Source organism: Martes martes, assembly GCF_963455335.1.
Source record: "Martes martes genome assembly, chromosome: 10".
NCBI classification, from domain to species: Eukaryota; Metazoa; Chordata; class Mammalia; order Carnivora; family Mustelidae; genus Martes; species Martes martes.
This window is the reverse complement of record NC_137898.1, coordinates 48,610,150-48,630,421: the sequence shown is the minus strand read 5'-3', so window position 1 is coordinate 48,630,421 and position 20,272 is coordinate 48,610,150. Positions and strand designations below refer to the sequence as shown.

Sequence of the window (20,272 nt, the reverse complement as noted above, 5' to 3'; positions counted from 1 at the left end):
GTTCCTGCTGGGCAGTTAGTCATTCTTACTGGACTAACAATAGTCATCTCTCACTTTCTCCTTCTTCCCAAATTAAATTCTGACAAAAGTAGTAAAACTTGAATTTGAAAAATTAGGAAAAAATTAAGTTTGAAATGATGTTATGGAGAGTTTTTGAAAACAACAAAGGATCAGCCGTAATCTCACCACATTCCAACTGTATGTGGCAACTTTTACTAAGTTCTACCCCCAGAATTGTATTTTTTTAAATTTATTTATTTTAATAAACATATAATGTATTTTTATATCCAGGGGTACAGGTCTGTGAATTGCCAGGTTTACACAGAATTGTATTTTTAAAGATCAATATATCATAGCTATTACGACAGTTAGCACATCGTTTACACAAATGCGGTTTGATGGCCGTATTACATGTAGTGGACATGTTTCATTAAGTAAATAATTTATTTTTTATTTAGAAAACAACTGTTTTATTGATTCATAGATAATATGTATATGTAAATTATATGTATGGATGTATTTATATTTTACACATGGTATTGAATGAACATTTTTGTGCATATAGGTTTCTCTTTCTTTAATTGTTTTTCTTTTAGGATAGGTTCCAAGAAATGAGGTTACTGGATTAAAGATGTGAATATTTTTAAGATTCTTAATTTGCATGAACAAACTGTTTTTAACAGTGTGGATAAAGGATCTATTAGAGTTTTCTGTGTTATATCTTACAACTGCATGTTGTAAATATGAATTAAATGGAGGGAAGGGTACCAGTTTATATTTCAGTGCTAATGTCTGAAATATCTTTTTCACCATACTGTCACCTGTATTGAGTATATTTTAAAAACATTGCTGTTTTACTAGTCAAAAAACGGTGCCTCTTTTAAGCTTATATTTTTTTAATTTACTGTTTAAACACACTCATATGTTTTCTTACCAATGGAAACTTAGGCTTTTTCATATTTAAATCTGATTGTAATTTTTTAAATTATTGAAGTAATTAATACATCGAAGAATTGGAATAATCCAACAATACCGCAATATCTTTTTTTTTTAAGTAACCTCAATTCTCTCCCCCCTCTCCTCCTTGCCAAAGTTTTGGTGTATATCCCTAGAGACAGTTTAGTTAAACACTCACATGGTTTATTTTGTTTTTGTTGATACTTATTTGCTGGCTTTAAACAAACTGTGATTTTCCTATCCCTGTTTTGTTAAAGATTGTATTTATTTATTTGAGAGAGAGAGAGAGAGCATGAGCGGGTGGGCGGGGCAGAGGGAGAAAATCTCAAGCAGACTCCCCACTGAGTGCAGAGCCCTATATGGGGCTCCATGTAGGGCTTGATCTCAGGACCCTGAGACCGTGACCTGAGCCAAAGTCAGACACTTAACTGACTGAGCCACCCACGCACCCCTCCTATCCCTGAGCAACTTTGTTTTTATTTATTTTGTTAACTTTTTTCTTACTTACCTTTTATTTTAGAGCTTTAGTTTTCAAGTGAGAAATTCTTTTCCTTCTTTGGTTCCTTAATCAGAAGGCTACATAGATTAACAAGAGACTTTATTTTCAGTCAAGCTCAGGATAAGTACAAACAGGCTGGAGTTTAACTACATCCTTTATATCCCATCGTAAACTTTGATGTATTGTGCATTTTTTGGTAGATAATAATTCATGTGGTTTAAAATAAAAAGATATAAAATGCACAGAATAAATAGTTCTATCTCCCTTCCCTATCCCTGAGCCATCCGGGTCATGTCCCTGAGGACAGACATGATGATCACCAGCTTCTTGGGCATTCTTGCAGACAGAATTCATGCATATAAGAGCAAATTTACATAGTCTTTCTTTTTCACATTAAGGTAGTTTGCTAGCGTATTAGACACACTTTTTAATATACTTTTAATTTTATTTTGGAGATCATCACATATTAGCACATAAAGAGCTTTATGTTTTATAGCTGCACTGTATTCCATTGTGTGGGTGTGGAGGTAAGTAGCCAGTCCCCTAGGATGGCAAGTTTATTTCTGATCTTTTGCTGTTGTAAACGGTGCTGCAATAATGACCTGGGAACCTGGGCCATTTGGCATATGTGGAAGTACTGGACGTAGAAATTCTAGAACGAAGGATCTGTGGACCAGGGATTTTGAGAGATGCTGCCAAATTGTCCTTCATCACCTGGCGCTCCTTCAGCAAAAGATGAGGGTAGTGGGTCCCTAATTGCACTAACCAGTGTGCTGCCCAGCATTTGTTTTTTAATCATTACCAGTCTGATAGGTGATTGAGTATCTTCTCATATGTTAAAAAATCATTTGCATTTCCTTTTCTGTCAGCTATCACCTTTGTCTTTTGTTCAGTTTTCTGATGGGTCGTTGGTATTTTTCTGAATCATATGAAAGGACTCTATCAAAAGGGAAATACAGCCCTTTTTGTGATGGTAATTACAAATATTTTTTCCCAGCTTCTTGTTTGTGTTTAACTTTGTTTATGGTGGGTTTTGTCATATAAAAATTTTATTTATATAGAGTCGTTAGAAGCAATTTTTCATTTTATGGCTCTTCGGCTTTATGTAATAGTTTAGAAAGAGCTTCTTCTAAGTTTATAGAAGAATTTTCTTATAGTTGCTCTTAGTCTTTTTTGTTTGTTTGTTTGTTTTAAACTTTTTTACATTTAAATTTTACATCAGGAAACTATCCTAACATCACATGTGAGGTACGGATCCAACTCTGGTTTTGTTTCTGTTTTAAGCTGTTTCCCTGGTTATTCTAAAGTAATTCAGTGACTAACCATCTTCTCCTCTCTTATGTGAGATGACATCTTTGTCATGCATCAGATTCCTGTACTTGGACTGATTTCAATACCATCCATTATATTCTGTCCAGTTGTCTGTTACTTATCAGTACCACACTGTTTTAATTATGTTACTTTATATATTTATACCTTTTAAAATTTATGTATGTATTAGGTAGGAAGAGTATCCCATGATTGATCCTCTCTTTCAAAAACTGCCTGGCTCTTCCTGCTTTGTTTGATATTCTGTATGAATTTAACATCAGCTTGTTTATATACCCAAAAAATCCTATAACTACTTTTATGGGATTAAGTTTACAAATAAACTTGGCAAGAATTCACAACCGTATGATATGAATTGCCTTCCCATATGCTCTTTTTTATGGTGCCCCCAGAATATTTCAAACCTTATGTCTTATAGGTCGTGCGTATTTACTAAGTTTATTGCCATATATTAGTTTTTATTGCTATTGTCAATAAAATCTTTTGATCTATCTTCCTACTATTATTTGTATACCTGAAATGTGCTGATTTCTGTATAGTACTTTTGCACCCATCCATTTTGCTAGATTCTCCTTGCTTGTAAAAGCTTTCCAATAGCCTCTCCTGGGTCCTTCCCAAATGTGCAATCATAAAATCTATAAATAATGATAATTTTAGGGCACTTGAGTGGCTCAGTTGGTTAAGCATCTGCTTTCAGCTCAGGTCATGATCCCAGGGTTCCAGGATCAAGTCCCACATCAGACTCCCTGCTCAGCGAACAGTCTGCTCCTCCCTCGCCCCCTGCCCCTCCCCCGGCTCATGCTTGCTCTCTCTCTCTCAAATAAACAAATAAGTAATATTTTTTAAACTGTAACTTTACCTCTTGTTTAAAAGATGTATACCTCTAATTTATTTTGTTACCTTAGTTTCTTTGGTTTCTAGACCCTCCAGAACAATATTAAATAAAAGTAGTGATATGGTTTCCTTATGACATTCCTAACCTTAATGAGAATGCATCTCATTAATGTGAATGTTTTCCCATTTAAGCATGATGCTGGCTGGCTTCTGGGCTGACCAGGATAAATTTAAACACTCTGAGGAAATTGCCATCTAATCCTATTTTATTGGAAGTATTTAAATCATGAATGGTTGTTGAATTTTATCAAATGTCACTCAGTACACTTTGGGGTGATTGTGTGATTTTTTCTCCATAGTTTGACTACTACTGTGAGTTACATAATAAATTCACTGGTATTGAACCATCCTTACATTGCTGAAATGAATACCATTTGGTCCTGATGTCTTATTATTTTAATATGCTTTTCTGTTCTGTTTGCCAATATATTTTCTAAGATTTTATTTATTTGAGGGAGAGAGCAGGTGGGAGGGGGCAGAGCAGCAGAGGGGGAGGGAGAAGGACAAGCAGACTCTGAACTGAGCAAAGAGCCTGTGCAGGGCTCAACCCCAGGACCCTGAGATCATGACCTGAGCAGAAACCAAGAGCTGGAAGCTTAATCGACTGAGCCACCCAGGCGCTCCTCTGTTTGCTAATATTTTATTTAATATTTTTGTATCAAATTCATTAGTAAGATTGGCCTTTAGTTCATTTATTTCACATTTGTATGGCTTTTATATATGCTGATTATAGTAACTGGGGGTGAATGTGTTTTCCTGACTTAGTTATCATGGAGAACTGCTTCATTTATATTTACTAGGGAATGGTATGACTACCTTGGCTTGGAACAGAATGAGAAGGTAGAGAATGGAATTAGGTTAAGGCTGACCAACTCTGGAAATAGTGTCTGGGCCCATTTCATGGAGGAGCTTTGTGTTTCTTGCAGGTGTTCTTAGGTCAGTATCCTAAGAGATTTTACCTACCCTATCAGATTAGGTGCATTAGTTTCCTTTTATTTCCCTGCCCCTGCCCAGCCTACCCACCAATCTCTCTCTCTCTCTCTCTCTCTCTCTCTCTCTCACACACACACACACACACACACACACACACACACTCTGACATTGCTATCTCCACATTTAACATGTGGGTATACTCCCAAGCAATGGAGAAAGAAAACAGTATTTTAATTGAAAATGAGAAACTCTCAAAACGTATTTGAATGGAAATACCTCGAATTTATGATCACTTGAATAAATCGGCTGAAATTTAATTTTTATTATTTTTACAACAAAACTTTCTGGGTAAATTAACGTTATATATAAACTTCTCTTTAAATTACTTAGGGGCATAAACTGATTTCAAGTGCTTACCAGTGCTGATTTTATACAGATTTAACACAGATTATCATTCTTGTATATAGTTAAACAAGGCACCCTGACACTGTCTTTTTAAATTTTTGCATCAAGTCCTTATTATAGTATAAAACATATACAGCAAAGTACACAAATCTTAAGTACACAACGGATGAATTTTTGTAATGTGCATGTTTGTACCACTACCTCTGAGATCAAGATACAGAAAATCACCAGCACTCAGAAGTTCCCATCATTGCCTCTTCCCACATATGTGTGACTCCCAACAAAAGTGCTTGCTTACCACCTCACTTCTATCATCTTGGATTACTTCAGCAGGTTTTTCACTGTACAAACATTGGGTCATTCAGTATTATGGTAGACAGAATTCTCAGAGGACCTCATGCTTTCTGCCCTGTGGAATCTCCTGCCCTTGATTCTGGTGGGAAGTGAATATGATGGATCTCACTCCTGTGATTAGGTTACCAGATTTTGCAAATGTAATTAAGTTCTAAACCAATTGACTTTGAGCTAATCAAAAGGGAGATTATCCTGGGTAGGCCTAACCTAATCGGAGGAGCCCTTAATATGGATGGGGCCCTTTCCTGAAACTCTCAGAGTGAGAAAGAGAAGATCCTGATGGCCTGGAAAAAGTAAACTGATGTTAGGAGAGGCCCTATGTGGCCAGGAGGCCTTCTGGGAGCTAAGACGGACCTCCAGCGGGCAGCCAGCGAGAAAACGGCCCCCTCTCCTACAACCACCAAGAGTGGAATTCTGCCAACAAGCTGAATGAGCTGGAAGAGAACTCTGAGCTGCCCCCGAGGCCCCGGCATGGCAGACACCTCCATTGCAGCTTTGTCAGACTCTGCACAGAGGACCCCGCTGAGCCCTGCCTACCTGCACTTCTGACCCAGACACTGTGAGATAATAAACGGGTCTCCTTGGTGTTGAATCTGAGCATATTGCTTCCACAACAACAGAACGTGACACTATACAGTGGCTGGCTTATTGGGGTGGGGGTGGGGATCCATGCTGTCACGTGCCACAGCGGTTCCTTCTTTGCCTCAGCTACCTTTTACTCCCTTGTGCGAATATGCCACAACTTGTCTGTCATCTGATGCTGGGCACTTAGGGGTTTTCTGTTGCTTTCTAGGGTGAATAATGCTTCTGAGCCTTTGGAGACTGATCGTTTCTGTTGGCTATTGTCAAAGATAAAGCCAGATGCTATGAAAAGTGTTAAGGATGGATTCTAATAATAGACTATTGCAACAGAAGAGAGAGAGTCCTGTATGAACTGAACTCCCCTTTGATTTCCGCAGAGGTGGCTGTGGGCTTCACAGGGAGATTGAGGGACGAAGGAAGGGCTGAACAGAGGCTCAGTAGCGTCAAGGCAGTGAAAAATTACAAAGGCCCTGTGGGCATCAATGCTGATTAGGCCAGCCACGTGTGTTAGCCGGGAGACTGTTGAAGTTAGGATTCTGTCTTCACATAAAGATGGGGAGACAAAGGTCCTATCCTTCCCAATGACTGCATTTCAAAGGACTGGCTTTCAGGTGCTTGAGAAAGACATCCTTGAGTGGTAGGAGATATGTACACATCTCAAAGGGACAGAGGAAGGATTCCCATTTAAAACCCTTTTTAGCAACTTCTCTAAAAAAGGGTAGTCAGCCACCTATCAGCAGGTGTGGGTTAGAACAAACACTAAATTCCTTTGTCAGCCTTTGAGTTTTCTCAGGCAGGTACTTTTTCTTTCTATTTCCTTCCATGTAGGAGGAAGTGGGTGGGCTAAATTGTTTATGCCGAGAGTCTGCAGTGTTTCTAGGCCAAGGTTGAGGCCCAGCTAAGAAGACGATTCAGAAGAGCTTGCCTAGACTTTGTTCAAAGACAGAATCTGTCAGTATATGCCGGGGAATGGACTTGTTAGGTCATGGGGTAGGCATGTACGTGGTTGGCTTTAATAGGTACTGTCCCCGGTTTTCAAAAGTGCTTGTACCAGTGGGTATAGACTCCAACAGGAAGTGAGAACTCCCCTTGACCTCCATCTTTGCAATGCTTGACAGTCTCAGTTTTGTTTTGTGCTTGGATGCCACCATTTTTATGGCGGTATCTCATTATTGTTTTCATCGGCATTTACCTGCTAATGATGTTACCCTACTTTTCACATGCTTATTTAGATATTCTCTTGTGAGGTCTGTAGTCAAGTCTTTTTGCCCATACTTCTACTGTGTAGACAGCCCTTTTCTTATTGATTTGTAATCTGTGTAGATTCTGGACAAGAGTCTTCTCTGTCAGATATAGGTATTATAAGTAATTCTCCCATTCTCGGGCTCACTTTTTCACTCTTTAAAGGTGAAATATTAATAACAAACTTCTATAAATACACACATTACTTATTTAAATGCAGCCATAGTTATTAATAGTTTCCTTTATTGCTGCTTTTATACCCCAGTGATGAGACCTTTCCCTACTCTGACGTCATAAAGATGTTCTGTGTTACTTTCTAGAACTGTGCCATCCAATATGGTAGCCATGATTTCACACTTGGAATGTGGCTAGTATGAGTGAGGAGCTGAATTTTTAATTTAATGTTAAGAAATTTCCATTTAAATAGCAAATCAATGGAAAATGTTCTATTAAACACCACTTTTTGCTTTTTGAATTACATTTGACTTTAACCACTAAAAAAGTGTAACCTAAATAGGAATGTATAAAACATATACCAGATTCTGAAGATTTAGTATGAATGAAATAATATAAAATATCTCAGTAATTTGTATAGGACCACATGTTGAAATGATAATATTTTTGAAATTTGGGGCTACATAAAATATACGTTTAAGACTAATTGCATCTGTTTCTTTTTATACTCTTTAATGTGGCTACTAGAAAATTTTAAGTTACATGTATGACTCATATTATATTTCTATTGGACAACAGTTAAAGAAGTTTTATTATTTTACCTTTCACAGTTTAGTCTGCTCCCAAAGTAGGATAGATTTTTGTGTATTCTGTGAGGAAATGTTTATTTATTTTTTTATGTTATTCACTTGATTCAGTAGCATTCATTAAAAAGGCTGTCTTCCCCCACCCCACCCTCCAAGTCATTGCTGTGATACTTTGTCATAAATTAGGCAGGTCTGTTTTCAGACCTTCTATCCTGTTCCACTGACTGGTTTGTCCTTGTGCCTGAGTCACACTGTTTTCATTAAGTGGCTTTATAATAAATCTTCACAGCCTAGAATAGACCATCCACTTAGTTCTTCTTCAAGATTGTCTTGCCTATTCTTGGCCTCCATGTGTCTTCCAGAATCAGTTAATCAATTTCCACAAAAATATTTTCTGAACATTTGATTGGGATTACATTGAACCTATAGATAAATTTGGAGAGAATTAACAAATCCATGGACATGACACCTCCTGAGGTCTTCTTCAGTTTCTGTCCATGTTTTACGATTGTAGTGATCCCGCCCTATTTTCATTAGATATATTCTCTAGTATTTGACTTTTTGATGCAGTTATAAATGATAGCCTTTAATTGATTAATTTATAGACTTTTTAAAAAAGATTTTATTTATTTATTTGACAGAGAGAGAGATAGGAAGAGCAGGAACACCAGCAGAGAGAGTAGGAGAGAGAGAAGCAGGCTTCCCGCTGAGCAGGAATGGGCTCAATCCCAGGACCCTGAGATCATGACCCGAGCCTAAGGCAGATGCTTAACAACTGAGCCACTCAGGTGTCCCAATTTATAGACATTTGATAGCTTTAGAATAATGAGTCTTTTGATCTAAGAATGTACAATATTCTCAGTCTTCTATTTAGCCAGAGTTCCTAAAATTCTAGCTATAAATCCTCTACCAGATACTTATTCGCAAATATTTTTCTCTTAGTTAGTGGATTGTCTTTCTATTTTCATCACATCTTCCAAAAAATAGAAGTTTTTTTAGTTTGATGAAGTCAAATTTATTAATTTTTCTCTTTTATAATTTGAGTTATATTTAAGAAATCTTTGCTAAGACCAAAGTCACTAAGAATGTCTCCTGTGTTTACTCCCAGAATTTTACAGTTTTTAGCTTTCAGGCTTAGATCTGTAATCCAATTCTAATTAACTTTTTATAGTGAATAAAAGTCAGGGGTTTTTGTTTTTGTTCTTCTGGTTTTTGTTCGTTTGTTTGTTTGTCTATGGATATCTAGTTGTCAGCACTACTTGTTAAAAAGACTGTTCTTTCTCCATTGGGTTATTCTGACACCTTCACGATAATCAACTGACTAAATATGTGTGGTATGTCTCTGTGCCCTTTAATCTGCCCACTGCTCTATATGTTTATCCTTACACTAATAGCGTTCTACTCTTGCTCACTGCAGCATTAGAGCAGGTCTGGAAAACAGGTAGTGGAGTCCCCCAGTATTGTTCTAAAAAATTATTTTGGCTTTTCTAGGTCTTTTGTGTTTCTGTATAAATTTTAGAATGAGCTTATCAATTTCTACCAAGTAAGCCTGCTAGAATTTTGATTGGGATTTTTTTTTATTTCTAAGTCAATTGAGGAAGAATTGACAACTGCTGAGTCTTCCTGTTCGTGAAAATGGAATATCTCTCTAGCCAGGGTTTCTTTCATTTCTCTTAGGGAGTTTGTAGTGTGTAGATTCTGCATATATTTTATTAAATGTATCCCCAGAGTATTTCATTTTGTTGTTGTTGCTATTATAAATGGAATGGCTTTCTTCATTTTGATTTTCAGGTGCTCATTGTTGATGTAAAGAAACACAGTTGACTTTTTATCATCTCCTTACTAAACTCACTTATTATTCTAAGAGCTTTTTTGTAGGATTTTCTAAATAAATAATCATGTTGTCTACAAATACAGTTTGACATTTCTCTTTTCAATTCGTATACCTTTTATTTAACTTTCTTGCTTTATTTTTCTGCCTACAACTTCCTATACAATGCTAAATAGAAATGTTAAGAATGTACATCATTGTCTTTTTCTCCCAATAATAGAGGGATTGTATTTCCCTGCTGAATGTATTACTTGCTGTAAGTTTTTAAGATAGGTACTCTCTATTATACTAAAGAAGATTCCTTCTATTCTTAGCTTACTCTGACTTTTTATCATGAGTAATGGTAAATTTAATCAAATGTTTTTTTTTAAATCTATTGAGATAATCATTTTTTTACTTTAATAAAAAATGTACTGAATTACATTGATTTTTTAAATAGAGATTTGAAAATGTTATGCTATTATTGTATTCTTGGAGTAAACCCAACTTGATCATAGTGTATCATCTTTTTATTTGTCACTATATTGGATTTGCTAGTTGTTTTAGTAGTTCTGCAGCTATGTTTATGAGAGTTACTGGTCTGAAATTTTCCTTCTTGCAATATCTGTGTCAGGTTTTGGATTCAAACTTATGCTAGCCTTGTAATACAAGTTAAGATGTGTTCCATCTTTTCCTATTCTCTGGAAGAGGGTTTGTATGTTTATTTGTTTTAACACTGGTGTTATTTAGTTTTTAAACATTTGAACACAAACGAAGTCATCTAGCCTAGTATTTTCTTTGTAGGATGGTTTTTAATTGTGGACTCGGTTTCTTTAATAGATACGTAGGTATTCAGACTTTCTATTTCTTCTTATGTCAGTTCTGGTAAGTCATGTTTTTCAATGAATTTGTCCATTTTATCCAAATTTTCAAATTTAGATAGTTTGTATAATAGAGTCCTGAATACTCTGGAGGACTTTTCATCCTCAATATTGGTGATTTGTGTTTTCTTTCTCTTTTTTCTTAATCATTCTTCTTAGAAGGCATCAATGTTATATATTTTAAAGAACCATATTTTTGCTTTGTTAATTTTCCATTTTATTTCTGTTTTGTTTTTATTGTCTCTCATAATCTGTTCTCATCTTGATTATTTTCTTCCTTTTAGATTCTTAGGTTCATTGCTGGTTCTTTTTCTAGCTTCTTAAAATAGATCTTACGACATTGATTCTCAACTTTTCTTTTGCACAGTGTCTACACTGAAAGTTCTAAATTTCCCTCAAGTCACTACTTCAGCTACATTCTAGTTATGTTGTTATGACATATTCTTATCCCATCCACTTCAATTTACTTTTATTGGTTTTCAGAAAAGTATTACATAATTTCTAACGATTTTGAGATTTTCTAGTTATATTTTATATTGTTGATTTTCAGCTTAATCTCACTATTGTCAGAAGACATACTATGTATGACTTCAGTTGTTTCCTTATGGTTTGGCATAGCACCAATTTAGTAAATATTCAATGTGCTCCAGTAAAGGATGTATTTTCTCTGGTTGCTCTCAGCTTGTTGGCAGTCAGGGAACTTTGGAACTCTTCACTCAGAATGACAAGCATTTCAGGATCCCTGTGTCAGGAACTGGAATCAAAGACCAAATATTGGTGGGAATGAGGGACAGAGACCAAATTATATATTTCTTATTATTTCACACTATCCTACATTAAATAGTTGATTATCTTTTAAAGAAGTTAAAAACCAAAAGGGAAATTATTTTACATTTACTCTTTCTGGAGCTCTTCATTCCATGTGTTATATTCCTTCTGCTTTAGAACTTTTGACATTTTTCTTATGTATGTCTGCTAACAACAAATTATCCTAAAAGCTTAATTTTTTCCCTCATTTTAAATGAATCATTCGCTGGACGTAGAATTATAATCTGACAGACTTTTCTTTCAGCATTTTAATGATGTTTCATTACCCCTTGGCTTATTTAGGTTCTGATGAGATGTCCATGCACATTCTTATCTTTGTTTTCTCTGTATGTAATATATCATTTTTCTTTGTCTGGTTTTAAGATTTTATCTCTCTGTCTGGTTTATTATCATGAGCCTTGCTATGATTTTCCTTATGTTTACCCTGCTTGTGGTTTATTGAACTTCTTGGAACTGTGAATTTACAATTGTCATTAAATTTGTGTGATTTCCAACAATATTACATCAACGACTTTTTCTATCTCCTGCTATCTCCTTCTGGCACTCCAGTCTTATGTATTTTAGACCACCTCATGTTATCCCACAGATCACTGAAGTTCTGTTCAGTTTTTCAGTCTTTTTTCCCCTCTAAGTTTCATTTTGGATTATCTCTATTGCTCTTATTTAATTTCACAGCCTATTTTTCTCTGTAATGTTTAATCTACTATTAAGCTGACCCAGTGAAATTTTCATTTCAGATTTTGTATTTTCCATATTTATATGTTCCATTTGGTTCTTTTTCTATATTTTTTTACCTGCTCATTCTGTTCATACTATCTTTTTACATTTTTGAGCACATTTATAATAGTTATTTTCAAATCCTTGTCTGCTAATTCCATTATCTCTGAGTCTGCTTTTATTAACTGATTTTTCTCTTGATGATGAGTTCATTGTCCTGCTCTTTTGCATATCTAGTAGTTGCTTTCTGGCTGCTAGGTTTGGTGACTATTACATTGTAGGGTGTCTAGACTTTGTTTCTTCATTTAAAGAATGTTATATAAACAGTAAAAATGTTTGTCAGACAGTAGGGTAATTTGAAGATCAATTTGTTTCTTTCAAGGTTGTTTTTAAACTTATTTGGGGCAGTTTATAATAACCTTTACCCTAGGGCTAATTTATCCTTATTAGTAAAGTATGACTCTTCTGTGGCCTCTATTCTAATGCCCCCAAAGTTTGTTCTACCCTAGCTGGGTGGAACTGGAGGATTTCTCAATCCTCTAAAAAGCTTTAGAGGTTAGTTAGCCTTTAGCTTCCCAACAGTAACAGGCCCAGTGTCATGTAGTTACACTCTATGCATCTAAAGTTTACTATTAAGCAATAGACTCAAGGGGACTTCTGTGCTTATTCCTGATGTGCTTTTTCTGCATAGCTCTCTCCTCTACCCCCTCCCCCAACATCCCAGCTGCCTCCACTCACCCAAACCCTGATCTCTGTCTTTTCAACTCAACGAACCTGGTATGTTGTTTAGGTTCCTCCTACATACACTGTGGCCCGGAAAGTGTCTCTAGAGAGGAAGCTAGTGTGATTGTAGGGCTTCATTTGGTTCTGTTCTTACCTTTATCACAGTTCTGCACTGCCTGTTGTCTCATGTCTGGGAACAGCTGCGTGGTATATTTTGTCCTGATTTCTAGTGCTTTGCGGTGGGAGATCAATCCCAGAATCAGTCACTCCATCATAGCCAGAGTGAAACAATGCTGCCAAGTCTTTTTTAACTTTGCAACTGAAAAGTAAATTTCTGGAATCGATGGTTCTGTGATGGAGAAGAGTAAACAGGGGAGAGATTCAGAGGTAACTATATATAATGTTGGCCAGAAGTTTAAGAAATGCAGTATATTTGGAAATATTTTCTTCTCGATTTCAAAATAAGATTCGGTGGAACTATTATATTCATTTTTGGAAGTGTCTACTTTAGGTCACTATACTTCTCTGTACAATGAAGGCTAATTAGGCAGTGTTGCTAATATTACAGTATTGTTGGTTTGGGTCAATGGGAACAATGAGGCAGTTGCTGCTGCTACTGTTGATGATGACGACAAGATTTATTTACACCTCTTCAATGAACCAGGCACTGTGTTAGGCTCTTTGCATCGATTACCTTTATTCTTTTACTATAGTACTGCAAGTCAGAAGTTGTGAGCTCCAAAAACTCAGGAAATTGAAGTTAGCTCCTCAAGCTCACACACTAAGAAGTGAACATTCTGTGACTACATTACTCCATAGTAACCCAGTAGCCGGAGTTGGAGGACAATCTGAGCTCACCACCAGCGGTGCCCCCTTCCACTACTATGCTGCCCTCTGATGCTCTCTTCACCTGAGCTTTCCCATCTGGCAAATTGTAGTGGAAAACAGTTAACTCCTTCCCTGGGGAGGCTGTGCTTGTATATAGATGTTTTGCATTATTTTGCTTTGAATAACAGCATATGTAAATGTGCTCCCAGAGGTTAAAATTACCCTTCTTTTTTAAAACTTGGCCTCTCCCACTGGGGTAAATAGTTGAAAATTATGGGGAGGAAAAGGCAAACTGGAGAGAATGTGAGTCACATGGAATTGCTTCTCCTTCTCCCTCTCTGCCCAGCACGTATTTCTCTTCGGATATAAGCTGTCACGGCAGAGTGAAGATTTGTACATTTCCTCTCGTGGCTTCCTCACGCATTGTGACAGTCAGTATCCAGCACAGGTTCATCGAGACATCATTCATTAACTCCGCATCAGGAGGATGTCCAGGGACAGATGTCCTTGCTGAAAAGAATAAAAGCCTCCTGTGGCACCTGGAGGACTTTACCACACACAGTCTCCAGCCAGATCACAAAGAGATTCTAGCGAACACGGGCCCTTTGCCGCCTCTAACCATCTACCTCTTGTTCAGAGGTTGGCCGAGCTCCTGGACTCCAGCTCTCCCCTGGGTCCTGCATTGTCGAGCCCTCCCTATCTTCAACTGCCTTTCCTGGCATTTGAATCATCACTTCGATGATGTGATAATATCTGCAAGTTGGGAAAATAAAAGTGGCATTTGTTTAGCCATAATTAATGAAATATTTATGTTGCATGAGACTATGTGATAAAACCTCAGGCTTAGCGTCCTTTTGCTTCTGATTACATTTGGGATTTTTTTTTCTATGACCAGACATTCTGACGCCAGCTCTTTTACACTGAGCAGATGTCATGTAGTAAAAATGGGTGCCAGATGCTGTGAGCCACAGAAGGGCGATTTGTTTAAGAGCTGGCTTGGACTTTTTTGCATTCAATTACTCTGCAGAACGAACCTTACACGAGCATTTAGGTAACTCAGCTAACTTCAGACAAGCATTTTAATAATAGATTTCATCGCCGAATGCGTTCTAAGCAACACACCATATAAATGGTGTTTAAGGAATTAATTGATTTCTGCATAATACCTTTTTTTTTTTTAATATGAAAGGAGAGCTGCAAAGCTCTTGGCAGGGACCCAGAAATGTAATTAACATGGAGGGCCAAATTTTCAGTTGCCCTCAGGTACTGCCTCCTCCTGCTCTCGGCAGGTGCAGTGAGGGAAGAGCAGGGAGGAAGGGAATGATGGTAAGGAGGGAGAGGGAGATGGAGCTTTGGGGCAGAAGGCAGGAAAAGAAGCTGGGATTTCAGTGAGTTCTTCTCTTCCCATTTCAGGTTCCAAACACATCCCTAGCCAAGGGCAGGTGACAGGGGCCGCCTCTTCTACTTCCTCCAGCAGCTCCTCCTCTGCAGATGAAGGTTTTCATCCCCAGCCTTCCTTGCGGTCAAAGGTAACAGCACCCGGCCAACCAAAGAAGGCCTTGGTTTGTGGGGGTCATTTACCCTCCAGGTTTCAGACCCGTGGTGGACTCCGGCTGCAGTGGTTTCATTAGGATCACGTTTCATTGCATCTGACAACTGCTTTTTACCTGGAACACCAAGAATGATCTTTTTTTTTTTCTTTTATCTTTTTTTTTTTTTTAACTTTTAGAAGCTTGCCTTTCTCAGAAACTTCAACCAGCAGAAAAAACAACAACAACAACAACAACAACAACAAACCAGACATATTTACTTAAAATCATTTGGTGACTGCAGCTCTGAAAGTGGGTTTAATATGTGGTCCAACAAGCAAACCATCGAAAAAAATTACAACAAGCAGATGCATACTTCCCTGGGGGAAACACAGCTTCATTTAAGAAGCACTAGAGGCAGATTGCATGGAAAATGTTATGTTTATTCTAATCAGAACTCTGAAATAAACCATGCAGTTGCATCCAGACGTGGGTACTCCAAGGGTCCCTGCTGTGGAAGGGTCTAGCTGCGTGCTGGCTAGGGAGATGGCTGTCCTCTTGGCTTCATGACCGTATTTCTGGAAAACACTTGAAGCAACTTCCATACCCACAGATTCTAAAAACACAAACATTGTTATATGTCTTTAAAGGTATCTGTGTGTCACAGACGTGAAGACACATCCCATGACCAGACCTCACTGTTGTTTTCTTGATCCACTGGGGCCGGGGCATTTTCACTGGGACTGAGGGATGAATGGTTGGACCTAAAATGCTTCCCAGGAGAACAGAGGAGCAGTTCACTGTGCTAACAGTGTTTATTTTTTGGAGCAGTGAGGATCTGAGGAGAAGGGGAGAGAACCAAATTTATTTATTTAGACTCAACTTTTCCATATCTGGCATTAGGAACTTCTGGCGTCATCTCAAGTCACTCAGGGGTTCCAGCTCCCCATGGCCCAGCTTAGAGCAAGTCAGGAGGGGGCTGGGACATGGCATGAGAGAGAGAGAGAGAGAGAGTGTGTGTGTGTGTGTGTTTGCACGCGTGTGTCTGTGTGTGTGGTGGGGGAGAGGGAGAGACAGGGTAAGAGGGAGGGAGGGAGGGAGGGAATGCAAATGGAAAAGAATATATATGCATTTTTCATTTCTAACCATGGACATCTCTGATTAGTTCAGTACTCAACACAAATGAATTTGGTGTGTTATGTTGATTCCTGGGGTTTCTTTCCTGTCCCTCTCATCCCTTTCAGTGACCTTGAGTTAAGTCTGTATTCAAGTGAATACAGGCATTCATCAGTCATGCTAACAGCCATTCCAACACTCGAGGAGAAGAAGAGAATGGAATAGCCCAAACACATCAAATAGCAAGACTATGAGATCTAGGGCAAGCCTTGCAAGTAGCTCCTTGTCCTCCTGCTGGCCCAGAACAGAGCCTGTCAGCACTTAAACTTGCAGCGTGGAAAAGCTTGCCTGCTTCACCTGGCGTCTGACCACTCTTACAGGAAGGGAAGCTGGCCAAAAGTTATTTCTTTACTACTTCCCAAGGGCCCACCCTGAAGGAACAGGGGTTTTCTCCTCTCTTTACAGGTGTGTCTCCAGCCCCTTGGCACAGAGCTCACATCAGCTCAAATGAACCTTTGCGCAGGAAACTGGAGACTGGATGCGAACTCTCCACCCCTTCCCTTCGCTTTGGTCCTCCCCACCCTCTCCCCTCCCAAAGCCAGGCCTGGACCTGGGAAACTGGGTCCTGCCAGATCTCTCCCTTTCTCTGTCCTTTGTCTTTTCCTTTGTCGCCCTGAGCCTCTCTCCTTGCCTCTCTCTGCTGTCATTGCCACTCTTGAGGATGTAAGGACCGTGCCCAGCTCATCATAAGACTAGATGAGCATTTGTGAACAAATCATCCTTCTTTTCTATGTCAACATCTTTTAATAAAAGGCAATAGTGGCTTTCTTTCCTCCTCTGGGTTCTGGTTTGCTAACTCTTGATAAAGCAGGAAACGTTTGGCAGCTCTGCTCCTTGAAGTGTTAACATGGAGTGGTGCTGTCAAGCCCCCCCCGCTTGAAATTATATTAAATGGTCTTAATTTAGGAGGAAACCTTGACATTTCTATAAGGGAGGGGTCCTTGATGTGCCTTCACAGTATTTGGCCTAGGAAAGGCCGTGTAGACCAGCTGAAAATATGGTCGCTGGATTCAGGCTTAACTCCTGGCCAATGACTAATTGTGCCATCTTGGGCAAGTTATTTTGGTCCAAGATTTGATTTCCTTATATTATTAAGTATGATTTGAGGGATATATGAGCTAATACATGTGAAATAATCCAGGTAATATCTGCCACGTAGCACTCATGACGTGCTGGGATTTATTATATAAATTAATATAATGGAAGCTCAAGAGATATTTGTGATGGAGTTAGGCAGTCTCTGGGCAACAACCACCAGGGTTTCCACCATGACCCTCTGCCTTAACCTTTCCAGAAAGATCCTGGCTATCTAATGGTGGGGTTCCATTCCTGTCCCCCAAATGTCCCAGATCCTCTGTTCAGGGTGTTTGACAGTCAATCTAGAAGTTAGCTCCTAGAAATGGAGATGATATGCTATGGAATAAGTTTCAGTTCTGAGAGCTGGAATTTCCTTTCAAGGATGAAAAAGGTCTTTGGGATTCTAGATCCTAAGGAAATTTTTAGAAAAATGAAATTTCATCAAGATAAACGTTTTCACTGACGATCTGTAGGCACTCTGAGGCCTCAGAGTTGGCTGATTGCTGAGGAACATGATGGTCTCCCCAGCCATATCCACGGAATGGGTGACTAAATGACCAGGATCCATGGGGCCCTGCAGCCCAAATGTGCTTTTCAGGCATAATCTCTGATCTCCGCCGTGGACCCGGATTCCTCTGGCAGTATCTGGAATACACCTATTAGGTCCATTCTGCCCTTGTGGATTTATACTCCCTTTAATGGGCAAACATCCAGTTCAATCACAGATACTGAATGCCCAGGCACCAGACTAGCCATAACAAAATTTTAATTTCATATTTATTTCTGCCAGCATTAAAAAGAAATCTCTAGCATGCTCTAATCTTTATCTTAATATGTAAAAAGTGGATGAGTATGCTCCAAGAAGACAAACTGATAGTAAAACTAGCCCAAATTGAACATTTACTTTGTATACATAGGAGATATATGTGGGTGTATGTGGGTGTATGTATGTATGTATGTGTATGTGGGTGTATGTATGTGGGTGTGTATGTATGTGGGTGTATATCATATACACTCATATATATGCACACATACATGAAAAATAATTAATTTTAGGACATTATAATCATGCTAATTTATAGTACGATGATCTAATAATCATGTCACTAATAATAAAAATCATGGTATTTACGTATTTATCCCCTATCCTTTTCAAGTATTCTATGAAGGGAATGACCCACATTCTCTCAGTTAATTCTCAGCCAAGGAAGGCATTCAATCATTTTCGTTGCTCTGAAGTTCAGAAAGTTGTGTGGCAGGCTGAAACTCACACAGCTTGGCTGGGATTTGATGTCAGCTTTGCAAGGCGCCAAGGCCCAGTGCTCCACCAGTATTTTCTGCTCTCTTTGCAACCAGAAGTGTCTCTTCTGCTTTCCAATATGTGGATCTGGCCATACCATTTCTTCTTCTTTCTCTGGTCTTCCAAACCTGGAAGTGACACTACCAAGATCTACATCTATTTTCAATATTCTATTCTATTTTCTATTTCACATTCTATTTTAAATTTCAATCTATTTTCTATTTCAAATAGATTTTGAGTGTTCTGGATTTAAAAGCACAGGCATACACAAAACCCAGTGACATCAATGACATATTTGCACAAGCAAAATAAAGTAGGAAAGGGAGCAATCTTATGGCTACCTTAAGCCAAGAAACATTTATATTAGAAATATTTAGGCATATTCCTCTATTCCCAGATTTAATTAAGCAATGAGGACCTAACCTGAGGATTGTTTAAAGTTGTTAAATGGTTTTCATGTTGTGTGTGTGTGTGTGTGTGTGTGTGTTTATGTTTGAGTGTGTCTGTGTTTTTCTCTCAGGCTCATCCTTCTTGATCCTTATGGTAGCACCTGTGGAGAGTATAATTTTTGTGTTATTCCTTTCCTCAACTGAACCAAGTCAATTCTCTATAAAGCCCATCTACGTATCTACATAGACACCATTCCCAAACCCAAACACACACACCAGTTTCCCAATCGAGCACCTACAAGCCACATGTGGCTATTTAAATTTATACTTGAATGCATGCAAATGAAATGAAATTTAAAATTCAGTTTCTTATTTATGCTAGCTCATTTCAAATGTCCAATAGCCACATGTGGATAGGGGCTTGCATATTTTAGGACAGATACAGAAATTTCCATCATCGCCAGAAGCTCTATTGGACGTCATCATTCTAGAAGCTAAACAGTAGCTTGGCTGGAGCAAGTAGAAGCCTGTGTCATTATTTTGCAGATTTTAACCCCATTTCTCTCACATCCATTTTTTCTTCTCTGTTGGTTTTTGTAGGAAAGGAAGACGCTCAGAAGAAGAAGGAAGCTGGAGAGAGCAACAAAACAATTGGTTAAGCAAGAAGAATTGAAAAGACTTCATAAAGCTCAGGTCAGAAAACACACTTGACTTGGGTGACTGAGCCTGGGGTCGGGGACCTGGCAAATAGCTTGGAAAGCCCCTTGGAAGTCTCTATTGTACTGGGGGAGAGAGGCTGGGGGAAAGTTCAGCCTCTCTTCTCTGAATGACCAGATCCGTGGGCATCCTAAAGGCCCTGACTCAGTCTCTGGTGGGACCCTGGGGCCTGAGGAGCCCAGGTGTAGAGCTGGCCCACTCCCAATTGCCTTTCCATCTGCAAATGTGTGTCGTACAAAGTGAGCCTGGAATGACAGCCAACACAGGGCCGTGGGAACCATCCCAAGCCCTGACTGCCACATTGGCAGTGGACTTGGTCTCGTCCTCTGCGAGGATACAAC

General features: G+C 38.5%; 1 protein-coding gene across 1 annotated transcript in view; it reads left to right on the top strand.

Moving 5' to 3' along the window:
• MICAL2 (microtubule associated monooxygenase, calponin and LIM domain containing 2) overlaps positions 1-20,272 on the top strand; it is a 208,423-nt gene that overhangs the window by 162,235 nt on the left and 25,916 nt on the right. The window contains exons 32-33 of the mRNA XM_080814900.1: positions 15,157-15,272; positions 19,815-19,907. Coding sequence (XP_080671026.1) covers positions 15,157-15,272; positions 19,815-19,907 — 209 coding nt within the window. The remainder of the gene's footprint in view (positions 1-15,156; positions 15,273-19,814; positions 19,908-20,272) is intronic.